Here is an 18,413-nt window from a genome sequence, read left to right as displayed (position 1 = left end):
TCTCGACAGCTGAAACAACAACAGCAATTCGAGCTCAACTAACATGTCAGCCAATGGGCGCGCAGCTTTTACGCTCTTAAGCCAAAAGCAACACAAGAGCAAAAGAGCTTGCCTGCGCATAGCCAGACTACAGCTAATGAGAGCCGAGCTTGCGCTCAGGTCAGCTCAATTTGCATGTTGAGCTTAATTTTGGCAAGCGAAGGCAAGGATGAAAGCTGGTGAGCGCAAAGCGCAGCAGAGTGCAGACTTGAGCTAAGCTCACTGTTGAAGTGAAAACTCTCTGCTGCGCTTGCTGAAAGCTGAGCTTTGACCTGCTTCTCTTAGTCGCGAGGCTAAGAAGCACACCATTCAGCTGCAACTTCACTCTTTTGCACTTTAATCAATCGAAAAAGACTAAAAATGAGACTTTAAATAAGCTCTCTCTTCAGGAATAAACTCTCTCAACGCATGTACCTAATGGAGCTTTATGTGCTAGGACTTAACTTACTTATTTGCGTCAAACTTAAACGCCAAGTCGGCAGATTATACTTTTTTCGAAAAAAAAAAAGAATTTCTAGATACATCAATTTTTAGAATACACCTCTAGTCCAATCTAAATATAATAATATTAATTAGATTTTAATACTATCTATAATTAATAATATATATTTCAGCAAGAACATCAACTTATATCTTATTTTAATTAACGTCAATATATATTATAACTTTAATCAAGAGTTCCCGTTAGATTCTCTTAAAAGCAAAATTGCAATTAGAAAGAGAAGACATTTGGCTTTCGTAAAAGCTTTCAAGTGAAGACATAACCTCACTTGTAGTTTAAGTTTTAAAAGGAAAAATTCATATTTTGTGTTTGATGCAGCATTTTATTAATAGAAAAAAAAGGTTTTAAAAAAAATTGTTTTACTTAAGCATAAGTAAATAAATATTTAAAAAAAAAGTTTTTTTTTTACAAAAACTACATAACAGCAGTGTAAAAAAAATTAACTTAAATTCTAATATATGTACATTAAAAAAAAAAAAGTAATTAATTGCAACTTAAGAACTAAATAAGCGTCATAGTTAAGCGTTTTCCCCCGTTTGTCAGCGTTGGCTAGCTCTTGCCTTGTCTCTCACTTTCTCTCTCTCTCTCTTACTTTCTCACTTTCTCTCCCTCTCTCTCTCACTCTGGCTAGACGTAGATAGAGGGCAGCGCGAGGCCCACCTCGAAGTAGTTGCGCGCATCGACCTTGTAGCGCTTTGGTGGCGTCTCCAGGCCCCCAGCTGCTGGCGCTGGCTGCGTCTGCCGGGCACGATTCCGTTTCAGTGGGCGCACGGGCGTGGCCAGGCAAAAGGTATCAGAATGATTGGCCGGTGTGGGGGCACGCGGCTGCGGTGTGGGCAGCTGCAGGAGCACGCTGTGCGGCAGCTGGGACAGCGGTGAGGCCGGTTCGGGCGTGGCGGGCAGCGGCAGCGGCAGCAGCGTAAAGCTGAGATCGCTGGCGGGATCATCGCCGGGCGCATACGATGGCGACAACATGGCCACGCACTGCGTCTCCAGCTGCTGCTTGACGAGCGTGCGCCGGCGCAGATTGAAGGACTTGCGCGGCTTCTTCTTGCTGCCGGCGTCCGCCTTGCAAGCCGAATCGAGTATGGCATCGATGAGCTTGTCCAGCGTCTGATCGCCCATATGGGTCGATGGCTGCGGTGTGACGGCACGCAACGCTGACTGCGCTGACTGCGCTGGCTGCGCTGGGGTTGCCGCTGCTGCGGCTGGCTGAGTTGCTTGCGGCGCCTGCTCCCCGGGCAGCTCCATGGTGGCCACAAAGTCCGCCTCCAGCTTGCGCTGCCGCAGCTGCTGCGTGGCAGCCATATAGCGCGGCTGCTCCAGAAACGGATCCAGCGGCAGCAGACCGCGCAGCGCCAAATGCTGACCGCTGGGCAAGGCGCCGGCGCTGGGCGAGTACTCCTCCTCGTAGCGCGGCAAGGTGGCGGCATAGTGTCGCACGCTCTGCACGACGCGACGACCCGCCGCCGGCGACGACTCCGGCGTCACGTTGCGTATATCGGTGAGCGGCGCCAGCACCAGCGGACTATTGCGCTGCCGCGCCAGCGGCATGGGCGTCGATGTGTAGCCCACACTGGGCACATTCTCCTTGTTGGCAATGGTCGCGCGTCGCTGTCGACGCTGACGTCGCGCCGCACGCAGCTCCGGCGCGGGCAGCTCGTTCAAACGTTGCGTTGAGGCCGTCCACTTGAGCATGTCTCTAGTTTGCTTATCGGGTGTTTGTGTGTGTGTGTGTGTGTATGTGTGGATATATGTAGAGCTATTTGTCGGAGTGGCTGCTCCTGATCTCTGTTCGGCACTCGGCTAGCTCTGTGCAGTCTCCTCTCGTCTCGGCGTTCGCTGACAAACTGAATCGGTTCGGGGTAGCGGGCAGCGTTTTATACTCGGGCCGTGCAACGCGCTAGGGGTTGTTGCGCAAGCGCACCCCGCGGCGAATAGCATGCACACAAGATTGCGTTCTCTCGCTCTCACACACTCTCTCTCTTTTTCTCTCTTCCTATTGTGGTTACTCTTAATTGCAGCAACATGCCGCTAGCTCATTTCAAGCTCAACTTTAAGTGCTGCTTAAAGCTCTAACTCTTTCCTAACCCGTTCTTTCATTGCTTTCAATTGCATCCACTTAAAGCATTAATCACAGATCCAGTTTAGTGCTTTGTGCTTTGACGCAACAAGCACACACGTGATTTGTTCTTTTACTTTTGCTCTTTTCTCTACACTTAAAGCTCTTCTTCTGCTCCACTTTAAGCCATTCCAGTGGAGCACAGTCTGTCGCTATGCCATTCGTAAGCTTCGTTTCCAGCACACTGCTTGACTCTGTCGCTCTCGGTTACAGTTTCCTTGACATTCTGCTCTCTGGTCCACTTAAAGCGCGACCCAAAACTTCATACCATTGCTTTGCTTTTCCTTCAGTTCGGCGCTGTCACTTAAAGCTTATCTTAAAGCTTTCATTCAACTATTGAGCTCCCACTCTGCTTGTACTTTTGCTTTACAATCCAACTTAAAGCTGTCTTTCAGTTTGAGGTCTTCTTAGGGATTCTTACTGAATCTCGCCCTCAGTTAAAGACAAAGCTCTGCTCAAAGCTTTATTTTGAAGACAATCCCAACCCTTACGGATAGCTGACGTTTTTTGTTTCTTTGATATTCGTTCCCACAGCGCGTTGGCACACCCAAATGACGTCTAGATCTCTATCGGGAATCGCTTAGTTATTAAATTTGCTTTTGCCCTCAAGGAAGTGATCGTCATTGTTGCTGTCGGGCTTCGTACCTTCCCCTGCCGTCAGCGTTGGTCAATTTGAATGTCGTTTAGGGGTCGGCTGGCTTTTGGCCTGGCCTGGCCTGGCCTGCTCTGGCCGCAGCAACAGGCTTTGACACTTGCTGGCCAAGCAGGCACGTTAATTAGGCAGTCTCACAACAACTTGCACAACTTCCTGCCTCCAGTTGGATGTCGTGTATTAATTGCGGCTCTTTAGCGACCACTAAAACAGATACTTTAATTGAAAATGTTGCAACTTCCGCAGGAAGCATTTGAAAAACGTTACAAACGCTGAGTAGGTGCTGATCCTGCACATTAGTCCTGCTGCGCCGCTGTGCCATATGGTTAACTATCCACTCAAACACCTTCGAATGAGTTGAGTTCTGTGCAGGGCCAGTTGATCACCTTTGCCCGGATCGCCAGCACGGTCAGCTGGCAGTTTTGTCTACAGCTAATCCCGAGATTTGGATCACACGAGCATTTTCTTCGTCTGTGCAGATCAATCGGATCAGCCAGACTAGACTGATGCATTTAGTGGATAACTAAGCTCTGGGGATCAGTAATACATCAATCTTCAAGTGCCCTGCCCTGCAAAAGGGCTCAAGCAAGTCAATCAGCCAGCTGTTTAACTTCGAAACTTATTCGCACCTCGATAGATCTTAGTAAGCCCCCATGATCTGTTCATGATCAGTTCAGAGTTAGACAAGATCCATGCTACAATGTTTATTATCTCTTTAATTAGAAAACTCACAAGCGCCGAACTACATTAATCAAGGGATTTACTTGATTAACTTAAAGCTAGTTCCGTAAATTGCGTTCCTTGACATGACTTAAAGTAGGCTCATCAACTGGTTGGCCCTTCTTTAACTCATCCCACATGAACGCCATCTTTTTGATGTTAAACATAGACAGACCGAAGCAGATTTTTTCAATAAGAAACAGGTACAAAACCTGCGATCGTCTTAAACAGACTTTTTCAATATGAAATCTTGCATACCTGCGATCAGTTAAATCTAAATACTGATCTACACAAGTATCTCATTTTCTTAAATTTAAATAGTTATCATTAAGTATAACTGATCCTAAGCAATTTCTGCTCTCCTCATAAGACCAGAAATATATAAGTATACAATCAAATGATGTGTCTAAAGAATAGTTTACAAGCTAGCATGCAGATTAAAAAAAAAAAATCAAAACTCTTAAAAACTCACCAATGCCCAGTTCTGAATATCCACTGATCCCTTTGAGCAAGATTTCTTTTGAATCCACGAATTGCATTTGTCGCCTTTTCGGGGCCCGATTACTCTGCAAGCTCTCGTGCAGCTGGAACTTTGACTTTCCGCACTTCCACTTGCACACTCTCTCTCTCGATTAACGTCTCTCTTAAATTGCATTAATTCGCAAGAAAGAAAAAAAAAAACAGTTTAGCGTGCTGAAAGATTGCTTTAAGGCAATTCATCGATTGCATTCACATATTTCACACGTTTTCTTTTACGGCTCTTTCTCTGCGATGAAAGTTGCCGATTTTGTTTGCTTTTGCGTCCATTCTTCGGCGAATGCATTCTTCGCGCAACCAAGCAACAAAGGGGTAAGGGTAAATTAATTGAATGCTGCGCACAACGAAAAACAAAAAAAAAAAAAAACAAGAAAAAAAATGTCTCATTTTTTTCAACTCTTTTTTTTGTGGAATTTTTTGCACTAAAAAAAAAAAGGGTTTCGCATATTTGGTTTTCTTTTCGCCTCGTCTTTGGGCAGCCCTTCGCGATGTTCGCGGTTCCCGTTACCGTTCCCGTTACCGTTCCCGTTGCTCTGTTTCTCTGTTTTCGGCGAGTTTTTTTATGCTGTTTACATAGCCACACAAAAGGATTAAATGGGATTTTAAAGGAGTTCGGCAAACGAATTGCATCCGATCCGCAGTATGCATGCCCGCAAGGATCTGTTGATTAATATGATTTAACGAGCATCTTGCTAACTGGGCGTGTCCTGTCTTTAGCCGTCTGCCAAATGATGGGCTGCTTGAGAAATTACCATAAGCCGCACATTTTCTGCGGTTTACATGGAAAAAAAAAACGACATAAATGCGCGCACACGTAAAACCACTTAAAATCAATTTACATTATTCACATGCGACAATTGAGTTCCTTTCTTTCTTTAGTTTCTTTACTTTTTATGTACTCAACGATTTAACGCTTAATTAACGAGCCGGCACACACAAAAACCCGAAAGAGCGCAAGCAAAAACATCCAGCCGAGGGCCGGGACAGACTGGGCCGTCGGCCGTTTGACGATCGCTATGCAAATTGCCGGCAGTTTTTTTTTTATTCTCTTTTTTCTTTTTGTTAATTCACACACTTTCGCTCTCTCGCTCGCGCGCTGCGCCTGTGCGTGTGTGTGTGTGTGTGTGTGTGTGTATGTGCTGGAACGCGTCACAAAGAGCCACTTGACTTTCACTCTCCGGCATTGCCTTTTGCCTATCCCCCTTTACCCGTTTCGCATTTACCTAGGCCCCACACACTGCGACCGATGTGCATGCTCAATGGCCTGTGGCAAATGCTTCGCCACTTTGGCGCATAAACTTTGCGAATCAGCTTTTGTCTCTGTCGCACGCGTACGTATTTGCGATTTGCCGATTGCTCTGTTTGCTCGCCTGCCATTTAAGCCGGCCGCTCTTTGCATACGGACGCAGCCCTTTTTCAATGCATGTGCGTGTGTTTTATTATTGTTGCTGCGCTCTCCTTTTGATTTTGATTAATGCGTTTATTTTGCATTGTGTGCGAAATTTATCGATATTTGATTTGCTGCGCCGCCAAAAGAAACAACAAAAACTACATGTACGTGCCAGGGAAAAGTGTAACAAATGTTTGTCGCGCGGCTTTGTTTGCGTTTTGCATAAGTTTTACTTCCAATAAACATGTGAGCGCACACACACGCACATGCGTATGTAGATGTGTGTACACATGTAAACAAGATTGGAACTTCATTAAAACATAAGCGAGCGGCATTTCCAAGGCTGGAATTTATTGTAAGAGAAAGCTAATCTTAGACACGAAATATAAGAGAGTCTTAAGCTTAAGTCAAATGCTTTGCTCAGGCGGGACATAATTTTGAAAAAATAAGATCTGCTTTCAGTATAAGAGAATCTTCATAGCTCATGTAAAATATATACATATAATGTTATTCTTATGAAAATTAGACCAAAATATACATATGCATATTTTTTTTGTATGTGCATATGTATATTTCTTATAAGTGTAGGGAACAAAGGGAATACGAAAATCAGGTAATAAAATTGCATTGCACTAAGAACATATTAATCCCGTTAGATCCGTTGATTTCCAGCCAACACCCAGCTCTCAACTCCAGAAACCACAAATAGATGAAGAGCTCGGGTCCAAAACAAACGCCCACAGGGGCGACCAATTCCAGATATTGCGAACATGCCCGTGAGTTGGCAAAAATAAAAGTGAAGAAGTGATACTAAAATAGAATAAACAGTCAAAAGGACGAGAGCAGGCTCTCGAGAGGGGGCCCAAAGCAAATGTCATGTTTATGCTCATAACTTTAATGCTCAAAAGTCGACCAACTGTCAACTGTCAAATACGAGACAATTTCGAACAAAACGCAATGATGCTGAAGCAAGAGTGAGAGCGAGAGAGAGAGAGAGAGAGAAGAAGGAGCACGAGCGAGCAACAGAAGGAGGACCCGGGGGGACGACTCGCAGTACTGAGTGTGACCCTGAAAAAGCAAGGCTGCAAAAACTGGAACATGCCGAAAAAAAAAAAAAAAACAAAATAATTGCAATGAGGATGCGAAAGATGCGCGACGAAGAAGCAGACGCAGGCAGACAAGACAAAACAATGGACAACGTAATGAAGAACGCACACACACACAACGCTTACGCAAAGACACAACGGGAGAGCAGACACAACACAGACGTGGCCAAAGAGAGAGAGAGCGAGAGAGAGAGAGACTTCTAGCGAATGATAGACTGAGACGTCCAACAAGAGGAAGTAAATTACGACAATGCAAGCGATGGTAGCAAAGGATGCGGCGATGCGACGCTGCGACGCTGCGGCTGACTGACGTGCCGCAGAGAGGGTGAGGGGAGGGGTGGGCTGCAGCCAGGCAGGCAACAACAACAACAACAACAACAACAAAAATTGCACAAGACGAGCCAGAAATTATGGCAAATAATTTAGAGCAAAAATTGTCGGCTTGCAAACAATTGAAAGGGATCCTTCTTGATGATCCTGCGATGCTGCAATCGATTGCCCAACCATTTACCGTTCCCTACTCTGCATTCCTTTATCTTTTCGTGTCCGTGTCTGTCTGTCTGTCTGTGTGTCTGTCTAGAAGTTTGTTGCTTTCCTTTTTGCGCCTTCGTCCTGCTCCTTTTGCCCAATATCTTCGGCATGTTTGCGCTGCCTGCCTTTGCCATAAATTTGCAACAATTAAAAATAAAGTTAATTAAAATTTATGTGCGACAGTTTTTGCACTTGGATTGCGACCAGCCCATCGAACATGTGTAAAAAACGGCAACCAGGATCTAGCCAGCTATCCATGTGTGTGTGTGTGAGTGTGTGTGTGCAGAGACCCAGCCCCGTCTAATTGCTGGGAGTGGCCGATTGGCATTGAATGCCCAGCCACTTGAAGCGTTAAGATCTTTGATCTCTCCATTTCGTAAACTCCTGTTAAAAAAAAAAACTAAGCGCTGTGTGAAAGCTGTGCTGTTTATATTCTCTCTCTTACCTTTAGCCCTTCCCCTCTCTCTCTCTCTCTCGCTCTCTCTTTTGCAAAGCTTAAAAGCGCAAAAAGCTTTTAGGCAAAAGCTGCCTGAATTTTTGCTAGCAGTTTTTTTTTTTGGGTATGTTTTGATAGCTTTGACTTTCCTTTTAATCCCCCCTCCTTCTCGTGTCGGTGCCTATTCTTCTCCTTTTAATCAAGAACATATAGAGATAAGTTAAAATTAAATAAATCTAATAAAATTTCGTTAAATTTGAAAACAGAATATTGAATAGATTTGTACAGATACATACAAGCTCTTGCATAGAATATACACACGTTCTAATATCCCTTGGAACTTCCACTTCGCTGTCGTCTCTCTGCTTCTCCCTGGCAACTTGTTTGATCTTTGGCAATCAAATCTTATGGATCTGCAACTCTTTCGTGGCACGGCGCCTACTTTGCAATTGCCGCCTCCGGGTTTACAATCTTCCTCCGCCGCCTTTCGCACAGCCGGACAACACACACACACACACACACACACACACACACACACACGCACAGATGAGCGCTCTTGAGCCGGACAATGGGCCTGTCATTTGTTGCTGATGCGTGGCTGATGCCTTGCGTAGATTTATTGGCCTGCTCTCAATCTTTCACGTAGCACGCTGCGTTCCATCTAAGAAGCGTGAAAGTGCCCCTGTCCGAGAAGATCTGCTTCGATTTGTTTTTGGCTCGGCATAACAATGGATCCAACGGAGCGGCCACTTCTGGCGCAACTTCAGCCAATTTTCTAGGCAAAATTGTGCCAAAAATTTCTGCCCTCTGTACCATGTTCATGTCACTAAATTAGAGCAAAATAGTTTGGTGGTGGCGTTGGCAGCTGCGCCAAAGCTGACCGCCATGCGAGCTGCTCAGGATTAGGCGCAGGCGCAGGAGCAGGCAAGCGTTGCGGCTATTATCCTTTTACCTAAAGCCTAAGCGGCGGGGGGAGCGACGGCGGCGACTGCTGCTGCTGCTGCTGCTGCTGCATCTTGGACAGTTGCTTCCGACTTGGACACAAACCAATTATGACATAGAAGAAGCCAGAGCAGGGTGACCAGCCAGCTATGACCCTGAGAAAGTCCAGGCGAGCGCATTGCAAGCAAATTTAACCGCAATCATTACACACACACACACACACACGCACAGAAACACACACGGACACCCACAAGTGCAGTTGAGGATGTGCCGTGTCCTGTGCCGCGTCTAATTGTCGGAAGTGCAACTACTTAGAGACTGCCGCTGACTATGCGCTTCGCTGCGTTGCGCGTCTTCAAGTGTCGCATCGAGCTTAGGGCTAAGACCAGGCCAGGCCAGGCCAGGGGCCAGTTCTTGAAGTTAATTGCCACACATTTAGTTGTGATAACATCGCGGCGATAAGGTCCTGTTGCAAGGTACGGCCAGCTGTACCCGGCTGCCTGGCTGATTGCCTGCCTGCCTGCCTGTCTGTGGCAACTTAGGCGACTTAGTGAAGATTTTGGCATTGTAACCCCTTTAACCCCAACACATTCAAAATGTTTCAAACGGGTATGATGGTTATTTAGAAATGTTTGTAACAATCAGATGTCGTCAACAGCAGTAGATCTCGCCATCTCGTAAACTACAGGAGCTAGCCATATATATATACTCTCGTAGAACATACGCTAAACAAGTTGATTATATTTTTACGTTATTTTCTCCCATTGTCATAATATCGATAAATATCGATCTTGAGACACACGGCTTTTCAGCCTGAACTCGAGGATCGTAAGAGCTAGATACGCCAAACTCGATATGTAATCGATTACATGGCATACACGGGATAAAGAATATTTCGATTTATGAATAATAAGCCCGGTCAACCAACAATTTCAAAGAAAAGTTAGCGAAGTGCGCTGTACGCCTAGTTGGGTGCCCTGTTTAGAGCCTGAGAATTTCATAAAAATCGGACCATAAATACCGAACTTCTTTGGGCATGCAAAGTCGCAGCCAGAAAGCTTGTAAGCCCAGCTCGAAGTTGGGTTCAGATTATATTCGAGTCGTTCGCTCGAATTAGTCTACTTTTTGGCATCTTGGTCCTGCCTTTGCTTTTTACCTAAACCATAATTGAGCTGTTGTCAACAAATATTTGTAGCCGATTACATGATGTTGGGCGCGGTCTCTCGCCTAGGCCTATGCTAATTTTAAAAAATATGTATGCTTAGAAGATTATGCATAAGATTATGCGCATAACGCCTAATCCCTTTGAGCGGGACGCACAAATATTTTCATGTCTCATGTCAAAACAGCGAGCGAAAAAAAAATCTGTAAACCCCCGGGTTTATGATGCCTGGCATTTGTGTCTTTTCGATTTTTCATTTTTCTTTTTCTTCTCATTATGTTTTTTATGCAAATTCTTGACAAACGCGAGGGTTAACACTCACCATCAGTCAGCGTCAGTCAGCGTCAGTCAGCGTCAGTCCACGGGCAAGTCCATTAAGGTGTTACATGGCAACAATCTTTGTCGAGTAATTACAGGCTTGTTAGCTATGGTTGCAACAACATTTCGCTTTCTTTTCCCGGAGGGTGCAACATTTGCTTGCTACGTGGGAAACAGTTTTTCCTGACACCCAACGTTTTTTTTTCTTTTTTTTTCCTTTCTACTTTTTTAATGCTTGTCCCGGCGCATGTACATCACTTATGAGTGTTTGGGCGAAAACAAAAGGATCATCGGCTCATCATCTGGCAGGCAAGAGAGAAAACGCAGTGAGAGCAAAAAACTAAAAGATCAGTTGTCAATCAAGGTCCCATATATATATATATATATATATATATATATGCATGTTCATTTCCATATCGATCCCACAGAGCATACTCTACCGCCCGACCCCTCATATTGCACGGCTAATTACTTTATTCGACCCGTCCTCAACTATTTCATAACCAGAATAGAATAAAGAGCGCATCGCATAATTTGAATTTAATATACTTTTAATGGGCCAATTGGGAAGCTCACAGGAACTGGATGCGATCAAAAATGTTTGATTAAAAATGGGAAATTAGTTAAAATAAACCGGCTCCGGTTAAAATGGGAATTGCCTGCTAACAGCTTAGGCTAAAGGGAAAGCTGTTATTTAGTGAAGAAAATAGTTTACTTGAGTAAAAATCCAAAAATTAACTTAATTTAGTAAACAAATATAATAAAATTGTGAGTCTGGTTACTTAAAAAAAAATTTAAAAAAATATGAAAGTTTTTCTAATTTAATTTGAATTTTATTTTTTTTTTATTTAACTGAAGTTTCTTAATTTAATTTAAAGATCTTTTCCAAAAATCCTAATAGCTCTTTCGAAACTCACACCAACTATTTCTATTTGTTTCTAAAGTTTTGCCATAACCAATTTTTTTAGAGTTTATTCCAGAATTCAATCCAAGCATTTTTTAAATATTTATTAAATACTTAGATAGATAGTTTGTATCTATATTTTTTTAAATTTTAACAAAATTTCTAACTAAATTAGTTAAATTAGTTTGAATTCGATTGATTGCTCTGTAATAGACTTAAAATTTGGTATTTGATAAGCCGAGGGCTGAATGCCACAATATGCTACCCCAAGCGACAGCAGTGCGATGCACTTAATTAGGCGATATCATTTAGAAAACAATACAACGCGTTCACTTCAGCAGGGGGAGATATGATTACATACAGTACAGCTCGTAACTGGCCATAAAATACAAATAAACTAACAAGTAAAGGTCGAGCACCTTCGTCGTCGTTAGTGACCGACAACAAGGTACCCTGTACATGGCATATAAGAGCTACACTCGGTGCTTATTGTCCGATCTTTATGAAATAAGCTGATCTTAAATATGGAAAGCCTCTAGCTGGCCAATTACAGGTTTTTCTCTGTTCGATGTCTGATTGAAATGTATCTCCAAATCGATATATATCGATATTATGTAAAAATGATGAGATATCAAGAAAAGATGAAAAGCTCGTTCTGCCATATAAAATTAATCATAATTCAAGCCTCTAGAGCTGGCTAGATCTGCTCACAAATATGTACTTTATGGGATCGTACCTTTCGCCTACCGTCTGTTACGTGCCTTGGCACAAGTACATCAAACCCGTTTGAGGGTATACAAAACAATCGATCGAAGCGCGTGCACCAAATGTGAAATAAAGAAATTAGAGTGTGGGAGTGGGGGGTGTAGTTTTTTTTTAGAGTGTAGACAATTAAAATGTTTACCAATCGAAATGATAGAGAAAAACTAAACCGTAAATATTGTCGCAATATCAATAACAGCGGCAACCGGGGAGGATATTGAGGAGTGCGAGCGCGTCAGCTGGACAAAAACAGAAGATCGCCGTGTACAACAATTTAATGCAATTAGTGCGACGATGCGACAGACGGAACAGAGTGCCATCTAAGTATATATTCCATATAAAGCTGCCCATACAGATAGGACAGAGAGCGACAGAGAGAGAGAGACTGACCAGATAGTGTATACAGTTGGGGGTAATTACATAATTACATGGCGTACGATATGCAACGCGTGTCGAGGGTCGGCGCGTTGTGGGTGCAACAGCAACATGCCACATGCCTGTCACAGGCATTTGCAACACAATTGTCTGTGTGTGTGTGTGTGTGTGTGTGTGCGTGCGTGTGTATTGGCAGAACTCGACTGTTGCCAATCTCACTTGGCTGATTAATGATATTAGGTAATCCCATTAGCCGGACCTTGGCCCCATGCAAAAATCAACGCTGTCAAATGCAATCAACCGCAATAATCGCGCGAAAATGAAAATGGGAAAATCGCAACAGCGAAAAAATAAGACTATTGAAAACAAAAAAGCAAAAAAAACAAAACATTAGCAGCTAATGCATTAGAGCCTTAACCACCACCAATCGCGCAGCGCAACGCCCCAAGCTAATCACGGCAGTTTTTCCCAGCCCAATGCCCTACATATGCCAGCCATATCCCAGCCATATCCCATATAAGACCATATTGTAGACCCTATATGACGCTGACGATGTGTTAATTTCATTTGATTGACATGTGTCCATGCGGCTGTTCTTCTGTTTTAAGATCGAAAACCAAAAAATAGAGAAGAAAAATAACCTTACATAGGGAAATCAATTTTTTTGAGGCACGGGTCCCACGTGACGACTGTCATGTTCGAATCTCGACACATCAACATGTTGCCATGTTGCCCCCTATCCAGGCACACGATCTACACCCATCTCACCTTAGCGCATCTCATCTGGTTCTGTACCGTTTGACGCTTGTTATTGTTGCGACAGTTTTTCAATTGTTTTTCCTTTTCTGTCGTGTCGCAAGTTGGGATGACACCAAAAACATCCATGTCCAACTGTCATATACATATAATATGATATAATGCCCGAGCATGTCCGAAACCGGAACGAAACTGTCTAAACTGTCTAGGTCAATGTCTAAATTAACAACTTTTTAGCGCTTCGCATACATTGAGTAAAAAAAAAAAAGGAAAACAAAACCGGAAAGTTAAGATCTTGCTTCCGTGTCGGAGTGAATTCCAAATACATTAAATTCCATTTGAAAATTTATTAAGGTTTTTTTATGTTATTTTTGTAAATCTCAAACTCAAGGTATTAGACTCAGATCATTGAAAGACAACGATTCTATATCTAGCAAGTTCTCCAAATGTTCAAAAGGTTTTTGAGGGAACAGCCAAATCTAAAATAAGTTTAAAGACTCGAATTTAGAAAGGTTTAAAGGTCCGCACCGATAAAAACTTTGAAGTGTTAGATAACACATAAGCCCAACTTGTTGGTAATTAAAATCGGACGTAACCCTAGCTTGAACTTCAATTTTGTTGGCCTTCTAAAGGGTATTCCAATTTGATCATCTTAGGAGAGATCTTCGAACCCGTAAGGAACTAAGTATATTCGTGATCAATAACATCAGCCGAGTCGATCTAAGCATTTTTATTAAAAAAACCTTTTCTAATTTTCAATATAATTTGATCAATCTTTAAAGATATACCATGCCATGAAAAGTACATCAAATTGTCCGTTTGAGCCAACAAAATAAATAATTAAATAAATAATAATTAGAATAAATAATTAATCTGCAAATTACTGAAATTTAGTTTTTGAAACAATGATAATATTAAATGAGATAAATAGATATGGATAAGTTAAAAAGAATAATTCCCCTTGTTTAGTTAAATTAAATAAGTTCAGGCATGGATGTTGATAAGTTTTTATAGAGCTTGCAGCTGATTGCCTGATGCTAATAATGTCGGATTGATGAGTACTGATACAAAGTTGACATAGCTAATAAAATAATAATAAAAGGGTCGTCAGATTACCTATTTCCAATGAAGTATTACTTAAAAGCTTCTCCCTTGCTTTAGGGAAGCAATGATGAAAGTTAAATAAGTTTAAGTATGGATGTTGATAAGTTTTTACCAAGTGCTACACATAAAAAGCTAATGAAATATTTCTGCAGTCTTGCATTTGGCAAAGGGCCCTCAGATATATCAGCCAAAAAGTGAACAAATGCAGGCTCTCAAGAATGTACCCTATGAAGTGTGGCCCCCTTTTGAATTTTCAATCCGTCAGTTGGCTCATGAAATTTGTAATTTAAGATGTTGCAATTCATGAGGACGTAAGCAGATTCGTAAATTGTGAAATTAACCCGATTCGATATGCGCGAAAATTGTGCAATGAAGCCAAAAAAAAATACATTTTGCATGGCTCAATCATCGATTTCGATTCGGGTTCGACTCTTGCCCCGCTCTCCCTCTCGCTCTCTCTGTGTGTGTGTGTGTCTCTCCTTACCCCCTTCTTCGAGAAAGTTGTGACAGGAGGAAAGGTAGCGAAATGCGTTGCATTTTAATCGCTAGTCCTAGCCAAAAGAAAGAGCAAAAAAAAAAAAAGGCTGCTGCTCCTTTTGCAGCCTTTCGCCGTCGCGTCATAAGTGTGTGAAAAATTGATAGACTTGTCATTGCCGGCCGAGTCCAGTGGGGTGGGTTAGACGACAGTCCCGTCAGCCAGTCACTCGTCCTCATCGTCCTCATCGTCCTCATCGTCGTCGTCCTCCTGTCCGCCTCTTTGTATGCCGACGCACATAAAATTGCATAAATGTCAGACGACTGTCATGACAACCTCTTGTAAACGCCCCATAATTTTTATTATTAATGGCATCAACGCACTATTATCGAACACCCAGCAGCCCATCAATATTTTCAACTGACTAACTCAGGTTTTTCTTTTTCATTTTCCTTTAATGTTGAAAGGGTATTGCAATTATCTCGGCTAACTGCTCTACTCTGGCGTTTTATCACCTTTTAGAGCGCACATTTCTGCTGAAGCTTACGCAAGGTCTTACTTCTTGCTTCGCTTCTCTTTTACCTTTTTTTTTTTTTTTCATTTTATCAGTTGTTCAACTAATATTAATTGTAAAACTACTTGCCTAGTTCTGCTGTGTAAGCACATAATCAACTAAAACTTATCTTCGCTTCTCTCTTTCGCTCTCTCTCTCTCTCTCTCTCTCTCTCTCTCTGTTACTTGTTTCTGATGAGATCGTCCAGACTGATTGATTGACTAATTTATTCTTTGACCAACTGATTAAATGGATGACCGACTGACTGAATAATTAACCGACAGAATGATTGACTAACTAAATGACTGATTGACAGACTAACTGACTAGAAGATTGATTGGATTTGTGATAAGCTGACTGACTGACGGACTGAATGATTGAGTGACTTATTGACGGACATTGACTGACTGACAGACTGTATGACGACTTGACTGATTGGACTGTATGACTGATTTACTGGCTGACTAGCTCACTGTCTTATACACTAATAGACTGACTGATTTATTGACTGAATGATAAGCTGATTTCACTGACTGTCCAATACACTAATAGACTGATTGACTGACTGACTGCAAACTGACTACAAGATTTACTGACTGACTGATAAACCGATAAGCTGTCCGATAAACGGACTGACTGATTGATTGATTAATTGTCTGACTGATAAACCGTCTTTTAAACTGACTGCTAAAGTAACTGATTGACTGATTGATGTTCAACGACGCGCAGATTAAAAAGAAAGGAAGTTGCTTTGTGTGTAGATGCACGTACTGTGTATAACGGGTGGAAAACGTATGTATACAATTTGTTGCTTACCACCCAATCGGATTGTTGTCTGTATTATTCGTTGTTGTGATATTTTAGAATCTTTCGGCCATTTTTTCTAACAACTTATGCCAATGTATAGATCAAGATCCTTCTCAAAATCCTTCTCTTCGCAATGTTCAGGCAACGCAGATGAAAAATGGAGATCAAAGTTTGCGAGTTTGCCAAAACCCAGGTCTACTTTTAGGAAGTGAATCTAAATACAAGCCGAGCAAGCAGAGCACTGCTTGTAAACGTTTTGTAGTTAAACAAAAAAAAAAACAGTGCCTACTTTTCAGGGCCATGCGTTTAAGGATATTTCGATTAAAGTCAAAGCAACGGAAATACAAATTTATTGTTAACTACAATTTGATGCTCTATAAAAAGTTTTATTTTCCAATGGAGAAACCAGGCGAGTAATAAGGTTGAGTTCCGACTGCACAGTATATTAGAATTCAAATTGTAATCCTCATTAAGCACTTGGCGGCCTATTGATTTGGATATTTAATAAAGCGGTTTGAGCCCCTGAAATGGAATAAAGTTTGAAGACAGAAATTTATTAAAAACAAACGGAGTTAAATTATTTAAACATTGCAGAGTTATGTATGCTTATATTCCGGATCTCTTTAGATTGGAAAGTGCTTGGTCGATACAATTTGTAAGTTCCGCTTGTTTTGATTCCGCTATAAAAAATATATATTATTCTAATATCTATTTGTATGTTTTTTTTTTTTCGCAACAGTTGCTACTCCTAGCCCCGCAGCTCCCGACGCAGCCTCTGAAATGGAAACAAGTTTGAAGACGGTGGGTACATTATTGAAAATAAATGAAATTACATGATCCAAACATTGCCGAATTGGCGGGTATTTCTTTGTAGATGCCAAAGATATAGATATATATATGTATATATATATATAACAGTAGGCGCTGACGTTTGATTTGTCTACCAGCCTCACTCTCGCCTCGTTTAGGCTCATTCTACTTTTATTTCTTATATAGAAACAAACGTATACAGTCACATTTTAAAATTCTGTAGTCTTATTATATATATATTTTTTTTCTTTAAATGGATAACAAACTTTATAAAATTGTGTTTCGGCATGTCTACTGGACAGTTAGCGAATACCAAGCCGGGCCAAACCATTTTGTTAATAAGATTACCATTTATGAAATGGTCATAAAGAAGATGCGGCGCAACAAACATAACGAAAATCTAAGGGCTCTAATAGATGCAGCCTTAAAAGAGTTAAAAGAGTGTGGTATTGTGGCCTTTGTGGAGCCGGACCTCTTTGGCATCTATAAAGAAATACCCCCCAATTCGGCAATGTTTAGATCATGTAATTTCATTTATTTTCAATAATGTACCCACCGTCTTCAAACTTGTTTCCATTTCAGAGGCTGCGTCGGGAGCTGCGGGGCTAGGAGTAGCAACTGTTGCGAAAAAAAAAAAACATACAAATAGATATTAGAATAATATTATATATTTTTTATAGCGGAATCAAAACAAGCGGAACTTACAAATTGTATCGACCAAGCACTTTCCAATCTAAAGAGATCCGGAATATAAGCATACATAACTCTGCAATGTTTAAATAATTTAACTCCGTTTGTTTTTAATAAATTTCCGTCTTCAAACTTTATTCCATTTCAGGGGCTCAAACCGCTTTATTAAATATCCAAATCAATAGGCCGCCAAGTGCTTGATAAGGATTACAATTTGAATTCTAATATACTGTGCAGTCAGAACTCAACCTTATTACTCGCCTGGTTTCTCCGTTGGAAAATAAAAATGAACACCCTGAAATCCGTTCAAATAACATTTACATTGAAAAGGGCGATTGGGCAGAAGTTTTTAACGGTTCAGCAATTCCGTAAAGCAACTCTGTGAAGGATCTTAGCTTGCATCTCGATCGGAGACTTACATGGACTACTTCTAGCAACTCAAATATTGAAATTATTCAGCGCTTTCAGTCAAAAATATTGCGATCCATACTAAAGATAGACTTCACAGACACCAAAATAACCTAGCCCTAAATCTAACAGTTCATAGTCCAGCAGTAAGAAGACTTCAAAGAGTGCATATTCTCGATCTCGCGGAAAGATACATTAAATAGGTTAAACTTTAACCTAACATACAAAATAAGTAAAATATCAAAGTAGGCTTCACTGGAAACTTTCTATTCCTGTTATTTTGAATTATAGCTGACTAAATTTACTAAATTT

General features: G+C 41.6%; 2 protein-coding genes and 1 long non-coding RNA gene across 10 annotated transcripts in view; 1 reads left to right on the top strand and 2 right to left on the bottom strand.

The window, feature by feature from the left end:
* PsGEF (Protostome-specific GEF) overlaps window positions 1-18,413 on the bottom strand; it is a 75,335-nt gene that overhangs the window by 48,529 nt on the left and 8,393 nt on the right. For all 8 annotated transcript variants that reach the window (XM_070211350.1, XM_070211352.1, XM_070211353.1 and 5 more), the window contains exon 2: window positions 4,508-4,678. The gene's annotated coding sequence lies outside the window, so the exon portion shown is untranslated. The remainder of the gene's footprint in view (window positions 1-4,507; window positions 4,679-18,413) is intronic.
* Window positions 647-4,478, bottom strand: LOC6633871 (uncharacterized). Its single transcript, XM_032440631.2, has one exon. The coding sequence runs from the start codon at window positions 2,237-2,239 to the stop codon at window positions 1,169-1,171; it is 1,071 nt and encodes a 356-aa protein (XP_032296522.1). The 5' UTR covers window positions 2,240-4,478; the 3' UTR covers window positions 647-1,168.
* Window positions 17,146-18,363, top strand: LOC26530414 (uncharacterized). The gene is made up of 2 exons (XR_001449887.3): window positions 17,146-17,527; window positions 17,586-18,363. It is a non-coding gene; the product is annotated as an uncharacterized lncRNA (long non-coding RNA).

This window comes from Drosophila virilis, chromosome X (genome assembly GCF_030788295.1).
Source record: "Drosophila virilis strain 15010-1051.87 chromosome X, Dvir_AGI_RSII-ME, whole genome shotgun sequence".
Taxonomy (NCBI): Eukaryota; Metazoa; Arthropoda; class Insecta; order Diptera; family Drosophilidae; genus Drosophila; species Drosophila virilis.
Note: the sequence above shows the minus strand (reverse complement) of the source record. Positions and strands in the feature narration are given on the sequence as shown.

What these genes read in the sequence shown, in the direction of transcription:
- LOC6633871 (XM_032440631.2), bottom strand. Translation starts at nt 2,239, where the DNA reads ATGCTCAAGTGGACGGCCTCAACGCAACGTTTGAACGAGCTGCCCGCG.